The 23,884-nt window shown below is 37.6% G+C and overlaps 1 protein-coding gene across 1 annotated transcript in view; it reads right to left on the minus strand.

The window, feature by feature from the left end:
• Positions 1-4,029: 4,029 nt before the first annotated feature.
• The window catches only part of LOC103017070 (organic anion transporter 7), a 34,895-nt gene continuing 15,040 nt past the window's right edge, over positions 4,030-23,884 (minus strand). The window contains exons 3-10 of the mRNA XM_007174364.3: positions 22,375-22,529; positions 22,104-22,272; positions 20,839-20,962; positions 9,633-9,748; positions 8,749-8,963; positions 7,028-7,136; positions 6,358-6,561; positions 4,030-5,457 (exon numbers count right to left, since the gene is read on the minus strand). Coding sequence (XP_007174426.2) covers positions 5,397-5,457; positions 6,358-6,561; positions 7,028-7,136; positions 8,749-8,963; positions 9,633-9,748; positions 20,839-20,962; positions 22,104-22,272; positions 22,375-22,529 — 1,153 coding nt within the window. The 3' untranslated portion in view covers positions 4,030-5,396. The remainder of the gene's footprint in view (positions 5,458-6,357; positions 6,562-7,027; positions 7,137-8,748; positions 8,964-9,632; positions 9,749-20,838; positions 20,963-22,103; positions 22,273-22,374; positions 22,530-23,884) is intronic.

Genomic DNA, 23,884 nt, shown 5'->3' on the forward strand with positions numbered 1-23,884 from the left:
AGCTCTTCATCAGTGGGGTGTCCCACAACTCAGATTGTAGTCTTCTGGCCCCTTTTTGTGACCTCCTTTGTGGTTTGTGGGACAAAGACTATGAAGAACTTGTATCCTTGGCTACTCTTCACTTCACTGTCTATGTAGATAAATAAAAATGGTTTGTTTTATCTGTACTCTCTGAATTAGTTAAGGCCCTGATCTTTTGATGTGATCTTGACAGACTAAGGATGAGCTCTTGGAGTTGTGGTTCGAAAATGGAGCATGGAGGAAATATAACCAGCAAAAGAGATATTAGGAATAGCTAGAAAATCTATTTTAGATATTGTTTACTTCAGATATTCTTTTACTTATTATTGCTTGCTTCTCCTGATATCTCTGTAAATTTTACCCTCATCCATACAGTCATCCAAATAAAATGCCTGGTTTTCCCTTAACTCTTTATTGTCATTCACTCAAAATTCAAACAATGTCAAATTCGGTCAATTCTATCTACTAAATCTATTTCTATCATCATAATGAAATCAGAATGAAAATCATAACATTTGCTGACCTAATACAATTTTAGCCCAAAATGAAGAAACAGTATTCATGGTCTCTTGGTGTGCAGTAAAGATTTTAACTCAATGGCTTAGGATGTTCAAAACCTGCTCTATCTGAGGAAAGGACTGGCCTTTTTCTCTCTCCTTGGAGACAACCTATAAGCCTTTTGAATATTTTATTTGATAAGGGTTTATTTGTATATTTGGGACTTGGGCTATGACAGATAGTTTAGCTATGAATCTGATTTATGGTGAATGAGTGCTTTTGTTAACCTGGGGCCATGGGTCATTTTATATCAGTCTGACCTCTTGGGGGACCATAACTGAGTAGTTAAGGGAAGTCACTTGGGGCTGTCCATCTTACAAGACAGACACCCAATAAAAACCCTGGACACCTAGGCTTGGGTGAGTTTCTGTAGCTGGAATTTCTTCATACATCTTGTCATATACCACATACGTGTTGCTGGTAGAATTAACCAGTGTGTGTAACTCCAAACAGGAAAGGACAACAGGAAGCTTGTGCTTGATTTCTTCTGGATTCCACCTAAGGCATTTTTCCTTTTCTGATTTTAATTTTTCTTTCCCCTGTAATAAACCATAAGCATACTATAACAGCTTTTCAGAATTCTGTTACTCCTTCCAGTAAATAAGGAAACTCAAATGTGTTCTTGGGGACCCCCAACACTCTTGGGATACTTCAGTGAAGGTAAATCAACAGATTAGTCTTTGTTTTGCATCTGGTGTTTTGGGATAAAAAAAACCTCTTAGCCATTAATTTTCATGCAGGAGGTTTATTAGAACTACAGTCTGTAAGTTTGTGAGGAAGGCATGACTGGTTACAGCTAAATGTTGAACCAGTATTGTTGCAACAGAGTGCCCAGGCAATCTATGGGAGGAGGTAGAGATGGAAGAGCCCTTCAGAAATGTCTGGTATCGAGTCACAGATGAGCCAAGTTAACACCACAAGGATGAGTTATTGTGTATGAGCAGTCCCTCAGGAGTGTAACATTGAAGGATGTACATCACTTTGACCAAGGACCAGTCCAAGGAATAAATGTGTGCATTAAGTCATACTCTTGTTGTAGTCCATCTGTCTTGCCCATAGGGATGGTATGCTTTATTTAACATTGCCATAAGTTATCTAAAATGGAACAGTATCTGCTATATCTAGGAAGTGAAACACATTGATAAATGACAAAAAGCAGCTCTTTAGTTGAGATATCCTTGTATAAGAGTTTTCAGCTCCTATAGAACATGCTATACAGACAATGGCTTATGGTGACTAAGCCACTTAGTCTCTGTCTTGTGATCAACAGCAACTCATGGACTCTGGAGAAAATAGATTCTGGGAAACAGGGATCAACTAATGTATCTTTGAGTTTTCTGAAAAGAAGGATGACAGGATGGTAAAAAACAAAAATAAACAAACCCCACCTTTACTAAATAGCATGAGTGCAATTGCAGGTCTCTAGTTTTCACACATTTCCTTTCTCAGGTTCACTACAAGACTATATTCCACTCAGTGATGTCATAATAACTTTGAGAATAATAAAGGGTAATAACTTAGAGAGGGTACCAATGGAAGCCTCTTTCAGCAGAGATTTCCATGTCATGTCATTCCATAAATCACCTGCTGGCCTACTAATAGCTGCACTTGCTTTATGTACTATCCTTCTTTAGGAACCGTTGACTAGATTCCATGATACTATTTCTGAATAATTAATAGAATCAGGTTTTATATAACGATTGTCAAAAATTATATACAGCCTCATGGTTCAAAAAGGTATGGTTGCCAAGGCCTCTGTTAGTGGATAGTCTGTGTCTATGTCCAGGAAGAAGCTCTAATATTACAATTAGGAGACAAGATTTGCCATATAGCATTTCCTCACTTGATTTTAAATGTCATTAGTTATCTGAATTCGGTTTTTCCTTTTATAAAAATCCTTTTAAGAAATACTACAAAATACAGAGTAAATGAAACATGTTCACTGATAATCCTGTTGCAAAACAGTGACAGATTGGAAACAATTGATCATGTTCACTGATAATCCTGTTGCAAAACAATGGCAGATTGGACGTTTTTGAAGAATGACCCTGCAACTCTGTGTCAGACTGAAAGGAAAATTCCCCAAGCCTCTCACCACAATTTTCTATACTTGTGCTTACTATACTTCTCCACCAAAATATACCTCACTCTACTCTCTATCACAGAGCATCTGCTGGGCCACAACTGCTGGTGTAACGTCAAAGACCCATGAGGACCTGTGGGACTTTTTCTGCCATGAAACCTCAGATTTTATGGACTGGCAGCTAGCCTTTGGGGTGATGTACAATAGATGCTGTCTAGTCTTTCTCATGATGGGATATCAAACATTTCATTAGGAAGAAGACTGGATAAACCAATGACATTCATTATTGATAATTCCTTGACATTTCCTTTCTCTCTTTCTCACTTTTTGCAAGTGGTAATTTCTGTGCTTCTTGATCTCTTGGAAGTCATTTGGCAGGGAAAAGGCAAAAGAAGACGTAAGACTGGGGCTTCCCTGGTGGTGCAGTGGTTAAGAATCCGCCTGCCAATGCAGGGGACACAGGTTCAAGCCCTGGCCCGGGAAGATCCCACATACCATGGAGCAACTAACCCCCTGAGCCACAACTACTGAGCCCATGTGCCAAAACTACTGAAGCCCATGCGCCTAGAGCCTGAGCTCTGCAACAAGAGAAGACACCGCAATAAGAAACGTGTGCACCAAACTAAGAGGAACCCTCACTTGCTGCAACTAGAGAAAGCCCGCGCACAGCAATGAAGACCCAAAGCAGCCAAAAATAAATGAATAAAAATAAAAAATAAATAAATTTATTTTAAAAAGAACTGAAATTTAAAACAAAGAAGACTGTAAGACTGACTTGATTGTGTTTCAAAAACTAAAGCCCATGGGGTAACTAGAAGGTATGTGTGGAAGAGCTAATAAGAGAAAGAAGTTGAGTGTCTAGGAAGTCTGAGGATGGAGGAGTGCTTGTAGGTTCTGGGGGAGCAGGGACCCAGTCCTGAGCCCTGGCAACACTCTATGGAAAGAGAAGACCCCTTCCATTGTGGCTGTAAAAGGAGCTGAGCTGTCAGATGAGAAACCCCAGATTCCAACATTTCATTGTGGTGTGGATGGCAGAATTGCTGCACCTGAGTGTCCACTGGTCCAGTAGTAACCTCTTTGAACAGGTAACTGATAACCAGTGCAGCTCCTCCTTGTAACCGTATATACTCCTGGAATCTAGATAGCTCTGGTGTGGAAGACTTGTGGAAATAATTTCCCAAAGTAACTGATTTGCAATTTTCTACCAGCCTGGAGGGAATGAGGACTTTAAAATAAATTTTCTTTGCCCATAGAAAATAAAAATGTGATGCCACGCCAGTACACATAGAGTAATATCTGCTACATCTGTTTTTATAACTTTTTTTTCATTTCCTCTTTGTATCCAAGGTTCCTATCATACTGCTTGGTGGCTATTACATGCTGAATAAATGGTTGCTGAATCAATGAAAGATTTTTAAAGCTCTTTATAATGACACCATTCTGTTTTATGCAATTGTATGGCATATGTTATTTTATAACTCCACCATCAATTAACAAGTTTCCATTTACATTCTTCGGAAAATAAAAGTTGGTATTTTACTTAGTTTATATGTCTTTAAATTCCAGTGGTTTTGTACAGTTTTTCATAAATTTATTAGTCATAGGATTTTTTTCTTTTGAAAATTATATGCTCTTGCCTTTTGACCATCTAATATTGAATTATGTATTCTTTTCATGAATATATATTAGAATCCTACATATTAATATATAATCATTTTGAAAATTGTTAATTTGTCTTTTGCAGTTTATTTTTGATAGTATCTTGTAATATTTTAAAATGTTGCATTATCCTTTTAAAATTTAGAGTACAGAAACTTACAAAGAAGAAAGTAAAATCTCATAAAGGTACACCACTAAAAGTTAACAGCTTTTATCATTTTGGTGAATATTTTTTCTAGATTTCTCCCATAAGTTTTTAGAGTTTTGTCCAATAGAGGTTTTAAATGAGTATTTAGTCAAATCTACCTGTATTTAAATCATTGGCATTTGCTTTACTTATCAGAACATTTTCTTAATCCCAAGATTTTGTACCCACATTTTCTATTGAATAACATGGCTTAATTGTTCCATTTGTCATTTTAACCATATGGAATTTTGGTTTAGAGAATGAAATCAAATTATTAGTCATTTATTTCTAAAGTTAGTTAATGATATTTATTACATAATCATTTTTTTCTACCAGTGATTTATGATGCCCAAATTATCAAATTTTAAGTGTTCTACACACCACCGTCTCATTCTGGACTTCTTTTGATTTGTAAATGCATCTGCGTTTCATTTCAGCATATGCTGCCCCAAATACTTGCACCACCTTCCCTCCATAAACTTCATTTTTCTGGATCTTGTCTATAATTAATTTGTAGATATATTTGGAACTTTTTCAAATTGTCCCCAAAGTAATTATTACATCAATTACTCAGTCATTAATTAGAGCAGAATCAATGTTTTAAATACTATTCTAGCTTTCTTTCCAGAAATGTGCTAGGGTGCTACAATTATACACATATTTTATTATGATTCCTTTAAAAGTATTATGACTTTCCTCAAACTTCTTACTATGATTAGTCATAGGCATTTTATATATAGTTTTTTAGAACTGCAATTGTAAATGGGGTCCATTTTTCCTTTATATCTTTTTATTTATTTGTTTTCCAAATTTTGCCAATATCTGGGAATGATCCCAATTTTTCTTGTTTATCTTGCTCTTTGATTAGCAGTTAGTTCCTGGAATCCTTTAAAACTGTGTCACTTTCATGGAGGTATCTTCCTGCTTTGCTTTTCTTGAGCCTCTTCTCCTAGAGCAAATACAATGAAAACAACAAACAAACAAAATTTTAAAAACATGGAAAAACATCTATGTCCTGCATTCTTTAGAGCAAGCTGATTCTTGGTCCATAAGTTTTGATAAAAACCATGACACCTGCCCTGAGAATCTGAGTGAATTTTGTGAAGAAAAAAGCCAAGCTCCCAGGGCAGGATCTGGAGACGCAGCTTTGATAGTTTCAGCGCTCACCCTTGGACACCATGGTATTGGCTAACGGGGTCTTTGGAAGAGGAAAGGGAAGTATATAAAAGTTTTTAAACCCTTTCAAATTCTTGATCACTTAAAAATACCAATAACTACCACCTTTTTCCTCTCTTTTCTTAACAATTTCATTCCCAGTGAAAACCAGACGGTCTGAATCTTACAGGCAGCACAATAGGACTCCTTCCCCTGAGATATATTGTCATCTGTGGAAGGGGCTCTTGTCCTCTCCCTGATCTCCCTCAGATCTTCAGTGACCAGGGCAGGTCACAGACCTACAGACACCAGCAATCTCAGAGAGGTTACTGCCCTCACTGGGCTGAGGGCTGCCAGGATCTGAGGGATGAGAATCTGGTGTCTGGATCTGTGCATGTTTGTGAAACACCTTCAAGGGTATGTATGTCACACTAGGGCATTAATTTTGGCTTCTTCATCACTAAACCTAGTGGTGCCTACTGGTGTTGGTCTGTGCGATCTAGGGAGGCTTGGGGGAGTCTGAGGTCACTGTGAGGAGGGATGAGGCTGTAGCTAAACCAAAGGCACTGACCACCTGGAGTAGTCTAGGTGTAAGCCTTCTCCTGGGGACAATGACCCTGCATGGTGCCTTGCCCTCCTCAGCACGAACCTATATCACACAGCAACCCTAAGGGAGAGCCAGCGGTTTACTCACTCCTTTTCCACATCCTGGATGGAGTCAGGCAGAGGCTTGTTCCTGGTTTCAGGAAGGAGTGGAACAACAAGGCCAGCGAGGATGGAGCAGACTCCATAGATGATCCAGGGTAGGTGGGGAGAATATACTGTTAGGATCATCAAGAGGGGAGCCAGGGCTGCCCCAATATTAGAAGCAATTCCCATGAATCCTGAGGCTGTTACCCTTGGAGTGCAAACAACAATACAAAAATCATCTGGTATAAATCCATACAAGTAATTTGTAATTTCTTATTTTGCTTTGATTATGGGAGACACCTCAGCAGCATTTAGACACATGAAGGCTGATGACGTACTCTTACATTTAAAATATGCTCTTATTTGCTCACAGATTTTTCAAGTGCACAAGTGCATTAAGACATGTTTTCATTATTTAAAAAATACTCTTACCAACAGCACCTACCCTTTAATGGTTCAGCAGATTATGGGAGATGATACATTAAAGGGCTTAACTCATGCCTGACAAAAGTGAGATTTTAACAAAAATTTTGGCTATAATTTTTGTTATTATTAATACTATTATAATCAATGCTTTTGATAATGAATCAGATTAGTTTTCTTCCCACTATAAGTCTTGATTAGCTGGGAAAGGTCTGTTTTGACCCTGATAGAGCTTCCATGAGATTGTGTACCTGATAATGGTGGGGACTAGTTCATTTCCATGGACAAAAGTACACATGAGAGCCATAGAAGAAACTGCTATTCCCAAAGTTGACAAAGCCACACGCAGGGTCTGTATTTCTGGAGAAGAAGACAAGCGAGACTCAGGAAATCTGAGCTGAAGAAATCACCATCCACCAAACTATAAGTGAAAAAGACACAGTTGGGGGACATCCCTGGTGGTCCAGTGGCTAAGACTCCACGATCCCAATGCAGGGGGCCTGGGTTCGATCCCTGGTCAGGGAACTAGATCCCACATGCCGCAACTGAAGATCCCGCACACGGCAATGAAGGTCCCGCGTGCTGCAACTAAGACCCGGTGCAGCCAAATAAATAATTAAGTAAATAAATAAATATTTTTTAAAAAGAAAAAAGAAAGAGACAGTTGGAGACATTTGCATGTGTTAAATACCTGGTAGAGAAAGCACACAGGGGCAAAGAATGTGCACAGCCTAATAGCTGAGAAATGTGACATCTGTATATTACAGCTTAAATAAGAAATTAAAAACCTGAGTTATTGCATCAACTCTTCCTACATATCAGAGATTTCAGAAATTTGCCGAAGATGGAGAGGGGAACAAAAGCCCAGCAAGAGTTTGTTTTCATTTACTCTGTCCAGTGTCTCCTCTGCCTTCCATGTATAACATAGGACTATCATATGAGCAATTACTGATGGATGTAAGATTCATCAATATCCTCCAGGAGTTCAAAACCTGGGTGTTTACACAATATTGACATGGGGCTAGTAATGCAGTAGAGAGTAATAAAAGAATGGGGCTCATATTAATGGATACGCTGGAGAATTGCTTGATCTAGAATAATATTTGAAGATTCAAGAATAAGGATCTGTTTTAGGGAAAATATAGTTAGACTTTGGAAACCTCTGAAAGGAAGTTTCAGAAAGTCAGTTTTCTATTCCATTAGAAAAATCATGAAAGCGTTACAACATGGGAGTGGGCTCTGTTGTAAGGCAGCAAATTCACGTTGATGCTGATATTCAAGATGGGATCCTGTAAAGTGTATCACTGCACTGGGAGTTAGCTGAAACATGGTGACCACCTGGGTTCCCCTATTCATTACATATGGTCATTTAATTTAGTAAAACTGATTTTAAGAGAGGCTGTTAACAGCTTAATGCCTTTTTGCTACTCTCTGTACCTTCTATGCTTGAAGACAAAGGATTAAAAATACCTTAAAGTCAAGATGACACCCTGGGACCAGGGTTACAGTTATGGTGACCTAATTCCAGACACAAGAGTGGATATATAGAATCAGGGAGTAAATTTTCACTGAAACTGTAGTAATAAGAAAGAGACCAGACAGAGAAAGTGACAGTTGTGTCCTCACATGAGATACAATTATACATAGTGACATAATACTGTCATTTACAGGTACAAGTGTGATTGGCCAGAGAGACAGTGATCAATTGCTCTCCCAGAGAAACTGTCAGGAATAAATGCCACCAATTACCAAATACATCTCAGATATGGTGAAGACAACCGTATGTCTGAACTGACTTTTCCTGACCTTTGACTATTTCTCACCCACTTAATGACAGAATCTATCCTAAATCCTCAGATTGGTTTTGGAAAATCCTTAGAATCCTAGTCTTCACTTCCTTCTGGCTTCAGATTCTGTTTTCAAATCTCTGAGGTAAGACATTTTCTTATCTCAACCTGTGCTCTTTTCTCACCTTGAGGTGCAAATGTGATGGCCAGAATGGAGACTCCAAGGAGAAACATGAAGAGCGTCTGGCTTACTTGACGGCCCAGGTGATTCAGTGCCAAAAATGCAACATAATTGGCTGGGAGGTTGACTGCACCAAAAAGAACCTGGAACAGGAAAACATTGCTCCCCATGTACTGGAGGTGGAGAATCAGGCCAAAATAGGACATGAAGTTTGCAAATCTGTGGTGAACAAAAATGAAAGACACTTACCATAAGGTTTAGAGCCTTTGTCTTACAAATGATGACAATAAATATTAACCAGGCAGCCAGTGGTTGGTTTTAAAGTATAAAAACATGGTATATTTTATGGAATAATTCATCGCAAGGTGATGATTTTAAAATTCTAAAACTGGAGCCCCTAATTATTGTTAAGTTTTGGGGGAGGGTTTGGAGTGTTTTTTGTGGAGGATGCATGATGGAGCCTTCTAGTGTTTTAGAGTTTTTTTCTATATCTTTATCTGGGTGATGGTTGCATATTTACATATGGAAATATTCATTGAGCTGTACATTTTTGTGCACTTTACTGCTTGTAATTTTACCTCCATTAAAATGGAAGCAAACAAGTGAAGAAAGTTAAAGCCAATGTCTGTACCATGACTGAAGTTCTCAGTCTCAGTTTCCAGTGATGAGATTGGTAGGGTGATATGATAAACAAAACTCTCTGCTGTATAAATAGTTCTGGGTCAGTATTTTCATAACCCTTTGACTACTCTAAACACAGCAATTATCATTATGGCTTCCTCTGTATTTTATCTCAAATCTGTTCCCACAGCATGTTGTATCCTTTGATATGAGGTAGATTCATGTCTCCACTATTTTAATGTCCCTCATGCACTCTGAGAAGCCCACCTCACAAAGGACAGGAGACAGATGCTCTTACACAGGCTGGGTGTGCGGAACAAGTCAAACACAGAAGGTTTGGTCTGTGCGGCCTCCAGCTCTTCCTGCAGGATGGATCTCACAACCTTCAACAACAACAACGACAGACTGTTCAGTTGTCACACAATGGGAGGCACTGTGAGACCCTCAACAGATGACAAGATAGATGATGTCCCTTTCTGTCTACTGGAAAATATAGCCACTGAGGATGTAATGACAGGAGTAAAAGTGGTATGAATAGAGAATTACAGAGTTAAAGGGGACAGAAGGAAATGATGTAGCAACAAAAATATTCAAACATAAGATTCGAGAGGGCTACAGGGCATCAGAAAGGGAGTGTACCTTAGATACTCAGATTAGAAAGGGAATCAAATGCAGAGTTGCTTGGATTATGTTCCAAAGCTCCATTTGTGCCAGATGGGCATGAAAGACCTGAGAACTAAGCTTGGTTATCAGCTGGCTGTCTTTTGCAGAGAAACTGTTTATCTCAGGAAAAAGAACATTTCCTGAGAATCTTTATTTTGGTTCTTGTCTCAGTCACTTTGGGGGAAATCCTGGCATGTTATGCCTCCATGATTGAGATGCCTAGAATTAAAACTGAGGATGAAATAGGAGAGATCTTGGTATAGAATGATTTAAACCCAGAGTTGGTTATAATCTGGAGTTACTTAATAGCCCTGCGACGTGCTAAGTATATACCTTGAGGAAGGTAATTAAATATTTCTAAAACTCAATTTATTTGTCATTAAAAAGAAGAATAAATAGAAGAATCAGAGTAGGAGGAGAGTAGGTGGAGAAAAATAATAGCATTTCCCTCACAAGGATTTCCTGGTCCATACATGAGACTAAAAATATGCATAAGGAATTATATCCAGCATACCTCAGATACTTACTTATTAGTTATTCAAACAATATAGTCTTAATTCTTATCCCACCTCTACAAATGAGAATGTACCATGAAGTCCATTGGAATAATTCCATGAGGAATTCAGAGAAATGAAAGGCCACCCTAACTGAGGACCTCCACATGCAAGAATGTCCTTTCATTTAAAGAACAAGCCTAAATAGTGAAATATTGGACTTACATTTTTAGAAGAGAGGAGTCAGGATTGCATCTAACACCAGAATCCCATGACCACAGGCCATTGTCATGGATGATAATGTCAGAATGTGCTCAAATAATACTTTAAACTTGGGCCAGATGAGGGATGCAATGCCTGCAAGACTAGTCTTAAGTTACATTCAATATCAAAGTTAAAGTTTGGGATATGGTGTGGTTATTTTACACTGGCCGTTCATTTTTGGTGAGCAAGCAGAGATATGAATAGTGTTAGCAGATGTATTTGGGGGGCGATGCCAGATCACTTACAGGAACTCAAGGAGCTCCTCCTACCTGGTAAAATCCTTATTCAGGGGAAAAGAGGCCCATATTCAAATGGGAGCGTGCTGTATCTTCACTTTTTAAAAGGCACTTTTCTCTCTGATCTTCACTTCATTTTCTTGCTTAAAAAATGCTTTGTACCAGGCTGGTACTGCGCCCTGGTGGCGCAGTGGTTAAGAATCCACCTGCCAATGCAGGGGACACGTGTTCGAGCCCTGGTCTGGGAAGATCCCACATGCCTCGGAGTAACTAAGCCCGTGTGCCACAACTACTGAGCCTGTGCTCTAGAGCCCATGAGCCACAGTTACTGAAGCCTGCGCGCCTAGAGCCTGTGCTCTACAACAAGAGAAGCCCCCGCAATGAGAAGCCTGCACACTGCAACGAAGAGTAGCCCCCCTGTGCATCGCAACTAGAGAAAGCCTGCACGCAGCAACGAAGACACAACACAGCCAAAAATAAATAAAATAAATTTATTAAAAAAAAAATGCTTTGTACCACTCATAACACTATCCTGGGGTAAAAAGCATGAAACAGCCCTCGTCTGAACCCTTGCCCAGTAGCATTCTGGAATCAGTGTGTAAAAATTCACAAAAGCCCTTTGTTAAATTTTTAGATAGTTTGTAAAGCAGTTGCCATCTTGTTGGTGGCATGAAACTCACTGTGGTGGTAATAGTCACACCACGGAAATTGATAATTACCACAAATCTGAGATCTATGGCTTTTTTTCCTCTTGTAATGTTAAGTGTTAAACATTTACCAACACACCACTGGCTTGACCCCTCTGCAAGTCATTTGGACTGCTCTCAACTGCAAATTTAATCATCTCTCTGCCTGGTTTAAACCTGGATAGTTCTACCTTAACCTGTAAGACCCATTTCAGATATAACTACTTCCAAGATGCATTCATTGCCCACATACCTGCAGTTCAGATTATATGTCCCTCCTTGACATTCACATTCCACCCTTGCTTTAATTCAAAGAGACTTTATCAAGCCCATTTTACTTGTTGAGTGTGATCTTTCTGAAGATAGAAACAGTAGACTTTTCCACTCCGCGACTGTCACAGGATCTGTCATCAAGTAGTCCTGAAATAAACTTGGAAGGGAAAGAGGAAGACAAAAAGAAAGAGGGAAGACAGGGAGGGTGGAAGAAACTGGCTGAAGGTGGAATGCATTTAGAAGCTGAAAGATCTGAAATTCAAGAACCAATATAGGCATAAAACATTGATCTGGAGAGTTTTGAGAAGATGTTTGTCAATGAGATCAGAAATGGAGAAAATGGACATGTATTTCTTCAAAATTACAATTTATGATATTTAGAAAGAAACGTCTCTTAATGTAGAATAGTTGGGAAAACTCTGAAGTTTTATGGATGTAAGAGAAACCTGTGGAGGATTCAGGGGAGAAATTTGTGTTGCTCTATCATAGTTGCCATGTCACTTACCATCACATAAGTGTGCCATCACTGAGTTTGTGAGAATTGAGTTTCAATTGAATACTTTTTTATGGTTTGATTGGACAGTGCACCTTGGGATCCTTTAAGAAAGTGTATTTCTTATACAGCCTGAAGTGTAATTTGGGCTGGGCTACTGTGGAACATGAGTTCTTGTGTTTCTACTGGGTCTGAAACAATTAGGACAATAGAAAAGAAGACTGAAAAAGACTGTACATGTCACACAGGAATGGGAGGAGGAAATTGGACAGAGCAGAGGTGAGAGGAGAGTATCAGAATTTGGAATGTACAGAGTTTAGAGCAGGAAGGAAGGTAGATAAGACCACAACTGCATTGAAATACCAGAACCAGTAGAATGAAATGAGCAGGGGAGGAGGACAATTTATTAAAAGATAAAGAAGGAAAAGATGGAAAAATGAATCTGCCAAAGGATGATTGAAATAAGAACTGACCAAAAAGAAGTTGCCTGAGAAACACTAGTGGCTTGGGGTAGGGACACTTTCTTCATAATCTTCATGTTTCCAAGAAGAAAGACTTTGCAAGAGTAATACTACAGACCACTTTATACCTACCCTCACTGCCCCTGGAGGACTGAGGTATTTGACTGGTAAATTAGGAGAATGCAATGGATATGCTTCAGTGACCCAGAATGCCTTTAGAATGAAAATTCATTCAGATTTGCTGCCTGGGTCACATCTTATATTTAGCAATGTAGGCTCTGCATCTGTGGGAAAAACCTGGCACTTGTGAATAAGTTCAGTTGTGGGTTGAAGTGTTAGCAAACTTATTGTTGCTTGAAATTTAGACATTTCCTCTATTTCAGTTTTCACTGTAGTGAAAAACAATTTTTTATTGTCATCTTTCTGAGCACATTAACTATCCCTCAGTTGGGTGTGATTTAGGCAGAGGAAATGTTTATCATTTACTGGACTCCAAGACATACAAAACTGAATTAATCAATGGATTGTTATTGATATAAAGGGGAACAGCTTTAAGTTAGAAGGATTGTCTGGAGTGAATGTGTTTGGCAATCTGTCAGATGGAGGTTAAACATGACTAAGACCACAAATTTCTGAATAATCTTTACAAAATTTAAAAAATGAAATTAAGGCAATTTTGGGTACTCATTCATGCATAGAATCCAGTTCCTAAACCAAATTTCATTTGTTCCTCTTGTACAATGTTGTCTTTCTTCTTGGCACTGAGGTGATTGTCAGTTGCCATTTACCCTGATAATGCATTGTTCCTTTCTTTCTTCCAGCTCGTAACACTTATTTTTGTTATTTACCTGGCAAATAACTTTCCTGTAAGATTTAAGCTTTAATTCTTTGGATTGGGCCAACCTGGTAGACAAAATACTAGGTGCGGGCTTGGAACTAAAGATACTTCCAAGATGTTAGTTGGCCCAAAATAATTTCCTATAAGTCAGGTATATATTGACACAGTCTCAGAGTGCCATAGAGCTCCACCTAAATTTCAAAATTTCTTTAAAAAAAGGACTATGCCAATGGTTCTTTATCATCTCAGGGCCTCTCAGTGCCACTGCCTCTGTGTAATAACCCCAGGCACCACGCCACCCTTCTCAGGACCCCAGCAACATGCCTGCCTGTGGATCCCATCACCAGACCTGCCCTTGGCCCATGACCAGCAGCAGGCCCATCCAGGGACCCTGAAATGAGACTTGCCTACCAACAACAGCACCTGTGGACCCTGGCATCTAGGCTGTCCACAGACAATGGCACCGGGCCTGGCCACAGACCCCAGAACAAGTTCTGCCTCTCCATGGATGCTAGCAGTGGACCCTCCCACCTGCAGACCGTGGCTGAAGGCACAGCCATATGTGGACTGAGGCAGTAGGACCACTTATGAACCCTGCTAACTGACCCACCTGTAGTCTCTGCCAAGTGGCCTGCCCAGAATTTCCAGGTACTGGTGAAGAGCTTCCCTGCCAAAGCCAGACTGTAAAGACTGGAAGAAGTAACTGCTTCTTCATATGCACAAACACCAATACAAGGCTGAAAGGATCACAAAGAATCAGGAAAACATGACATCACCAAAAGAACAAAATAAAGCACTAGTAACCAATTCTTAAGAAGTGTAGATCTACAAACTGCCTACAAAGATTTAACAATAATCATAAAGAAGCTAGTGAGCTGCAAGAGAACCCAGAAAGACAACAACATGAAATTAGGAAAACAACACATAAAGAATATAAGGAGTTCAACAAAGAGACAGAAACCATAAAAAAAAAACCAAACAGAAATTCTGGAGCTGAAGCATATAATAAATGAACTAAAAAATTCAATTAAGAGCTTCAACAGCATATTTGATCAAACAAAATAAAGGACCTATGAACTCAAAGACAGGCCATTTAAAATTATATAGTCAGAGGAACAGAAAGAAAACAGAATAAAAAAGAGTGAAGACAGCCTAAGGAACTTATGGAACAATATAAAAAAATCAATATACACATTATAGGAATCCCATAAGGAGAAGAGAGAGAGAAAGGACCAGAAATCTCATTTAAAGAAATAATGGATGAAAACTTCCCTTATCTGGGAAGAGTGGTGGATATTCAGATTCACAAAGCTCAAAGGACTCCAAAAAGGTAGACCCTAAAGAGGTCTACATGGAAACATATTATAACTAAATACTCAAAAGTGAAATATAAAGAGAAAATTTTGAAAGCAGCAAGAGAAAAGTGACTCACCACACTCAACAAAACTCCCATAAGACCATCAGTGGGTTTCTCAGCAGAAATTTTGTAGGAAAGGAAAGAGTGGAATAATATATTCAAAGTACTGAGAGAAAAACCTGCCAACCAAGAATGGAGTACCCAGCAAAAATGTTCTTTAAAAATGAGGAATATAAAGACTTCCCCAGAGAAAAACTGAGGGAATTTGTCACAAATAGATGTGCCTTACAGGAAGGGCTAAAGGAAGTTGAAATGAAAAGGATACTAAACAGCAACATGAAAGCATGTGAAAGTAAAAATCTCTATGGTTAAAGTAAATATAAGACAAATACAGAATAATCCAATACCGTAATGGTGGCATGTAAATTTCTTTAACACTAGTATAAAAGTTAAAAGACAAAACTGTTAAGAATAACTAGAACCACAAAAATTATTAATAGATATATGATTTGAGAGAAGTGAATTCTCACATTAATAACATCAAACGTGTTTAGGGAAAGTAAAAGTATAGTTTTTGCTCATAATAGAATTTAAGTTGTTATCAGCTTAAAATAGACTGTTATAACTATAAGAAGTTTTATGCAAGTCTCATGGAAACAACAAAGAGAAAACCTACAGTAGATATACAAAATAAAAACAGAAAAGAATCAAAGTATTGTATATCACTACAAAAAATCAAATCACAAGGGAAAATAGCAATAGAAGAGAGGAAAAAAGAACTATAAAACAGAGAGAAAACAATTTATCAATTGTAAGTACTTACCTATCAATAATTACTTTAAATGTAAATGGATTAAACTCACCCATCAAAAGATATAGGGTGGCTGAATGAATTTTTTTTTAAAAATCCAATTTTATGCTATCTGTAGGACAGTCACTTTAGATTTAAAAACACAATAGACATAAAGTGAATGGATAAAAAAAGACATTCCATGCAAATGAAAACCAAAACAGAACAGGGATAGTCAACTTGTATAGATAAAATAGACTTTAATCAAAAACTGTCACAAGAGACAAAGAAGGTAATTTATAATGATAAAAGGATCACTGCAACACAAAGATATGACATATAACCCACAAAGATTGAATCAAGAAGAAACAGAAAGCCTCAATAGGCCAATAACTAGTAAAGAGTATGTGGCAGTAAGTTTTAAAATCCCAGAAATAAAAGCCTAACACCATAGGACTTTACAGGTGAATTCTACCAAACATTTAAAGATTAATTAATTAGATATTAATTAATTAATACCAATCCTCTCAAACTCTTCCAAAAAATAGAAGACAGGGACAGTTCTAAACTCATTTTGTCAGACCAATATGATCCTGATATAAAAGTGAGACAAAGATACCATAAGAAAAGAAAAGAAAAATGCAGGCCAATATTCTTGAAGAACATAGTTGAAAAAATCATCAAGATATTAGCAAACCAAATTCAACAGCATATTAAAAGGATCATGCACCATTACCCAGTGGGCTTTATTCCTGGGATGCAAGGATGGTTCAATATAAGCAAATCAATGTGATACACCAAATTAACAGAATGAAGGCTAAAGACCGTGTGATTACCTCAATAAATGCAAAAAACACATTTGACAAAATTTAATGCACTTCCATGGTAAAAATTCTCAACAAATTAGGTATTGAAGGAACTTACATTAAAGCCCATGTATGTAAAGCCCACAGCTAACATCATACTCTATGGTGAAAAACGGAAAGCTTTTCCCTTAAGATCTGGAAAAAGACAAGGATCACACTTCAGTGTAGGACTGGAAGTCCTGGCCAGAGCAATTAGGTAAGAAAAAAAATAATAAAAGGCATTCAGATCAGAAAGGAAGAAGTAAAATTATCTGTTTGAAGGCAACATGATCTAATTTGTAGAAAACCCTAATACATATCCAAAAAATTGTTAGAACTAATAAATGAATTCAGTAAAGTTGCAGGATACAAAATTAACATATAAAATCAGTTATATTTCTATACACCAGCCATAAACTATCTAAAAATAAAATTAAGAAAACAATCCTGTTTGCAATAGCATCAAAATAATAAAGTATTTAGGGATAAACTTAACCAAGGAGGTGAAAGACTTGTATACTGAAAACTATAATCCCTGAAGAAAGAAATTAAGGCAGATACTAGAAAATTGAGAGACATCATGTTCATGGATTAAACAAGTAAATTAATACTGTTAAGATGTCCATACAACACAAAGCAATATGCAGATTCAATAAATCCCTGTCAAAATCTCAATGGCATTCTTTACAGAAATAGAAAAAACAATCCTAAAATTCATATGGAAACACAGAAGATCCCCACAGTCAAAGCATTTTTTTTGTTAGTTTCTGCTTTATAACAAAGTTAATCAGTTATACATACACATATGTTCCCATATCTCTTCCCTCTTGCATCTCCCTCCCTTCTGCCCTCCCTATCCCACACCTCTAGGTGGTCACAAAGCACAGAGTCAAAGCATTTTTGAACAGAAACAAAGCTGGAAGCATCACATATTCTGATTTCAAAATATATTACGAAGCCACAGTAACCAAGGGTGTGATACTGGCACAAAAACAGACATATAGACCAATGGAACAGAATAGAGAGCCCAGCAATAAACTCATGCATATACAGACAATTGATTTCTGACAGTTGTGCCAAGAATTCACAATGGGGACAGGATATTGTCAATAAATGGTGTTGGGAAAACTGGATATCCACATGCAAAGGAATGAAACTGGAAACTTACACTATACACAAAATCAACACAAATGGATTAAAGACTAAAATGTAAGATCTAAACTGTAAAATTCCTAAAGAAAACATAGGAGAAAAGTTTGTTGATATTGGTCTTAGCAATAATTTTTTGGATGTGACACCACAAGCACAGGCCATGGGCAGAAATAGACATATCGTACTAAATACATCAAACTGAAAAGCTTCTACACAGCTAGGAAATAACTGACAAAATGAAAAAGCACCTACAGAATGGGAGAAAATATTTGCAAGTCACATGTCTTATAGAGGGTTAATATCCAAAATACATAGGAAACTCGTACAACTCAATAGTAAAAAAGCCAAATAACTTAATTAAAAAATTGGCATACGAACTGAATACACATTTCTGCAAAGACAACATACAAGTGGCCAAGAGGTACATGAAAAAGTGCTTAACACCACTAGTTGTTAGGGAAAGGCAAATCAAAATTATGAGTTATCACTTCACACCAGTTAGGATGGCAATTATATAAAAAAGTATTTAGTGTTGGTAAAGATGTGGAGAAAAGGGCACCCTTGTACACTGCTGCTAGGAATGTGAAATGGTGTAGCCACTATGAAGACAGTATGGAGTTTCCTCAAAAAATTAAAAATAGAACTAGTATATTATCCTGTAATCCCTCTTCTGGATATATATCCAAAGGAATTGAAATCAAGATCTTGAAGAGATATCTGCACTCACATGTTCACTGGATCATTATTCACAATAGCTAAGATATGGAAACAACCTAAATGTCCATCCATGGATGAATAGAAAATATATATGTGTGTGTGTGTGTGTATACACATATATATGTAAAATGGCATATTATTCAGCAATAAAAAGAAGGAAATTCCACCCTTTTCCACAGCATAATGAACCTAGAGGTCATTATGCTAAGTAAAATAATCCATGTGCAAAAGAACAAATACTACATGATACCACTTATACGAGGAATCTAAAAGAGTCAAACTCGAAGAAGCAGAGAGTAGAATGGTGTTTGCCAGGTGCTGGGGGATGTGAGAAATGGGGAAATATTTGTCATAGAGTACAAAGTTTCAGTTGTGCAAGATAAGTCAATCCTAGGAATCTACTTTACAGTCTAGTGTCTAGGGTTATAATACTGTACCGTATACTTAAAATTTGCTGTGAGGGTAGATCTTATGTTGAGTGTTATCACAAAAAATAATGAATAAAGGGCAGAGAAAGTTTTAGGAGGTAGTGGATATGTTTATTGCATAAACTGTGGTGATGATATTTAGATGTATACTCATCTGCAAATACATCAAGTTGTGTACATTAAATATGTACAGCTCTTTGTATGTTAATCATACCTCAATAAAGTGTTTTTTAAAAAATCTATCACATGTGCAATTGAACTTATTTGCAGAAATGTTTTATTGCTTCTCTTTGGCTGTCTAGCTCCTAGCACTCTCTTTTTCCTGTTAAATGAGGGCAGATGATTTCTCCTTGTCTCTATTAACATTCTTTTCATTCTCTTATCATTGGAAACAAAAAAGTTAATGACAGAAATACCATATGATCTGGCAATATCAATTATGGTTATATAGCCAAAAGAATTGTACACAGGATCTTGAAGAGATATTTGCATACTCATATTCATTGCCACACTATTCACATATGGAAACAACCTAAATGCCCATCAATGGATGAATGGATAAAGAAAATGTAGCATATTCATACCATAGGATATTATTCAACCATAAAGATGAGGAAATCCTGCCATATGCTATATCATAGATGAATCTTGAAAATTTTGCTAAGTGAAGTAAGTCAGTCACAAAAGGATAAATAGTTCTCGTAGAAGGACAAATACTGCATGATTCCACTTATATGAGGTATCTAAAATATTAAAATAATAGAACAATAAGTAGAATGGTGGTCACCAGGGACTGGGGACAAGGGAATTGAGAAATTGTTGTTTAATGGGTATAGAGTTTTAGTCATGCAAGGTGAAAAAGTCCTAGAGCTCATTGTACTTATAGTTAACAATACTGTATTGTACAGTTAAAATTTTTAGATTTCATTCTATGCATTTTGACCACAATAAAAGTTATTTTAAAACATATGTTAAAATTTCTCTCATTAATATTAAAGCTCTGTGAAAAATGGAATTCTGACTCATACTGCTATGCATGACCAAGCACCATGCCTACTACGTTTTTTCAATAAATAATTTATATGTTCATGACATGATGAATGGTCTACTTTATGACATACAGCAGCGTCTGCCTTCCATACCTGGGGTGGAAAATAAAAAAAGAGAAAGACCTCTTTGAAGCATTTCCACTCAGTCATGCTCTTGGAACTTGTAATAAGTAGGATGTAAACTCCACAAAACAGGGATTTGGACTATTGTGGTCATTACCATATTTCCTATATAGAACAGAATGCCCTTTCAGTAAATATACCATGAATGGAAGCATATATGATTGACTTGACAAATAAGCCTCCTTATGCTCTATTCTGCATGGTCACTAAGCTGCCCTTCAACTTGCCTTACTATCCTGAAAAAAAAAAAACCATTGAAATGTTAATTGGAAAGAAATGGATTAGCTTTTGTTACTTTCTCTAATACAAAGTGAGAACAATAACAACCTTTACAATCATAAATACTGTACCATTTTTCTAGATTCCACATACATGCGTTATCTGCCTCTGTTGAGTAAAATATCTGCATCCAGTCCTTTCGGCATCAGAATCCTAACGTTCACTCAAACCATGTTGACAGCTATTGAAGACCAGGACAATGAGGTAAGAAGACCCCAAACCACACCAGTGTTCCCACCCTTTATTCACTTTATGGACACCGACTAGTGTATATGTCAGGTCATGTCTTTCCTATATTCCATAACCAACTCCCTCTGCTGTTCACCTCCATGGTTAGGGCGTCTCCAGCATTCTTCCTTCCATTCCTGTGAGCAGCTTTTCTAAGTTCCTTTAAGCCCTCCTCGGGTTTGTTGGTGATAATCAGCCACCGAGCAGACTCTGCCAGCCACCTGATCAAAGAAGAGGACAGAGGTGCCGTCAACTTTCATTTGCCCATTTTTTTTCACATAGGCTTTTTCCTGAAATGCCTCTCCCCTCCCATCTAATACCTATCTCTTGTTTTGTTGTACCAGGAAATATAAACTTATGTTCTTTTGTACCATAACTAGGAAGCTGTGAAGATGACCTCTCCATGCAGTACACCTTCACTGCCGGGAATATAGAGTTGGAGTCATAGTGCCCTCCCCCCATTATTCAGGGGGATATTATCAGTTTTAGCAAATAAAACACTGTGCTTGGGCTTCCCTGGTGGCACAGTGGTTGGGAATCCGCCTGTCAATGCAGGGGACACGGGTTCGAGCCCTGGTCCGGGAGGATCCCACATGCCACGGAGCAACTAAGCCCGTGCACCACAACTACTGAGCCTGCGCTCTAGAGCCCACGAGCCACAGCTGCTGAGCCTGCGTGCCACAACTGCTGAAGCCCATGCGCCCTGGAGCCCGTGCTCTGCAACAACAGGGGCCACCCCAATGAGAGCCCCGCGCACCACAGCGAGGGGTAGCCCCACTCGCCACAACTGGAGAGAGCCCGCGCGCAGCAACGAAGACCCAAGGCAGCCAAAAATAAATAAATAAATAAATAAAAACTAAAAAAAGCACAAACAAACAACAAAAAAACCCACTGTGTTTAGTTAAATTTGAATTCAGATAAACAGTGACTATGGGTAATTCTTGAGGATGACTATGTCCCATGCAATATTTTGGACATACACTAAAAAGTATTTGCTGTTTGTTTGAAATTTTACTTTAATGAGACACTATTTTATCTGGTTAGTAAATAAAAATACAGAATTCTTAGGTAAGTAGAAATTTCATATAAACAATGAATAATTTTTAGTGTAACTATGCTCTGTACAATATTTGGCATACTATACGAAAAGTTTGTTGTTTTATCTAAAATTCAAGTTTAACTGAATGCCCTTGATATTATCTGGCAACCCTACCCGTTCTGCTTCTTTAAGTGTACATAGGGCACAGATTAGTAGAGCATATGCTCAAGTGTTGACTAAGACCAACCAGAATTCTTGCATCCTACCTTCAGGTACCTTGCATCTAGGATCCTCTAAGACAAAGGAAGTAAGAAAGCTTATACCTTGAGGAAAGAAAGAAGACAAATAATGGGACAGAAAACACCAGCTGAAGGGTGTGCCAGTCTCGAATGGCAAAAGCTAGTCCTCCTAGGGCGATCTGTCCCATGCAAGCAGCACAGATTGACATGGTCATTCCCATGACTTGGAATCGGGGCACTGTCCATTCTACAACTGAAAGAAAACACAAACAGGATTTTGACTTCAAACAAAGTTAGAATTTCAAAGTCAAAGTTAAGGCTTGGAAAATGTCAAAGACCCAAAGTTTTGACTTACTAAGCACAGAAATATTTGTCAGGATGCTCATGGTAGAAAACCCAGCCAAGAAGCGTAGGGAGCAGTAAATGAGGAAGGTGGGAGCAAAGGCTGCACAGGTGTCAGTAATGGCGAGCTGGAGCAAACACCATCTGAGCATGAACCTCCTCCCAAACCTGAGAAATGGAAACAGGTTAGATATAGTAATAGTAACAGCCTGTTGTAGAAATGAACAAAAAGAAGACACACTTTGAAATTTAGGGGATGTTTTGTTATTTTTATTTTATTTTAAAATGTTTTCTGTTTTTCTTTTTTTCCCCAGTTTTATTGAGATATAATTGACATACAGCACTGGACAAGTTTAAGGTGTACAGCATAATGATTTGCCTTACATACATCATGAAATGATTATCACAGTGTTTAGTGAACATTCATCATCTCATATAGATACAACATTAAAGAAATAGAAAAAAAAATTTCCTTGTGATGAGAACTCTTAGGATTTACTGTCCTAACAGCTTTCATATATAACACACAGCAGTGTTAATTATATTTATCGTGTTATACATTGCATCACTAGTACTTATTATCTTATAACTGGAAGTTTCTACCTTTTGACTGCCTACATCCAGTTCCCCCTCCCCTCATGCCCGACTCTGGTAACCAAAAACTGATCTCTTTTTCTATGAGTTTGTTTTTGGAGTATAATTGACCTACAACACCGTGTTAGTTCCTGTTACACAACATAGTAATTCCATATTTCTATACATTTCAAAATGATCACCACGATAAGTCTAGTCTGTCACCATACAAAGATATTACATTGTTATTGACTATATTCCCCACACTGTACATTTCATACCCTTGACTCATTTATTTTGCACCTGGAAGTTTATACCTCTTAATCTCCCTCACCTATTTCTTTCCCCACACACCTGTCCCCTCTGGTAACTACCTGTTTGTTTGTTCTCTGTATCTATAACTGTTTCTGTTTTGTTATGTTTGTTCACTGTTTTCTTTTTTAGATTCCACATATAAGTGAAATCAGTATTTGTCTTTCTCTGTCTGAATTATTTCACTTAGCATAATACCCACTAGGTCCATCCATGTTGTTGAAAATGGCAAGATTTCATTCTTTCATATGTTTTATATGTTTCATATATATATATATAAAACATATCTTCTTTATCCATTAATCTATTGATGGGCACTTAGGTTGCTTCTATATCTTGGCTATTGTAAATAATGCTGCAATGAACTTAGGGGTGCATATATTTTTTTGAATTATTGCTTTTGTTTTCTTCAGATAAATACCTAGGAGTGGAATTTGTGGGTCATACGGTAGTTCTATTTTTAAGTTCTGAGGAATCTCCACACTGTTTTCCATAGTGGCTGCACCAATTTACATTCCCACTAACAGTACCTAAGCGTTCCCTTGTCTACACATCCTCACTAATTTATTGTCTTTTTGATAGTAGCCATTCTGACAGATGTGAGGTGGTTTCTCATTGTGGTTTTGATTTGCATTTCT

This window comes from Balaenoptera acutorostrata, chromosome 9 (genome assembly GCF_949987535.1).
Source record: "Balaenoptera acutorostrata chromosome 9, mBalAcu1.1, whole genome shotgun sequence".
In the NCBI taxonomy this organism is placed as follows: Eukaryota; Metazoa; Chordata; class Mammalia; order Artiodactyla; family Balaenopteridae; genus Balaenoptera; species Balaenoptera acutorostrata.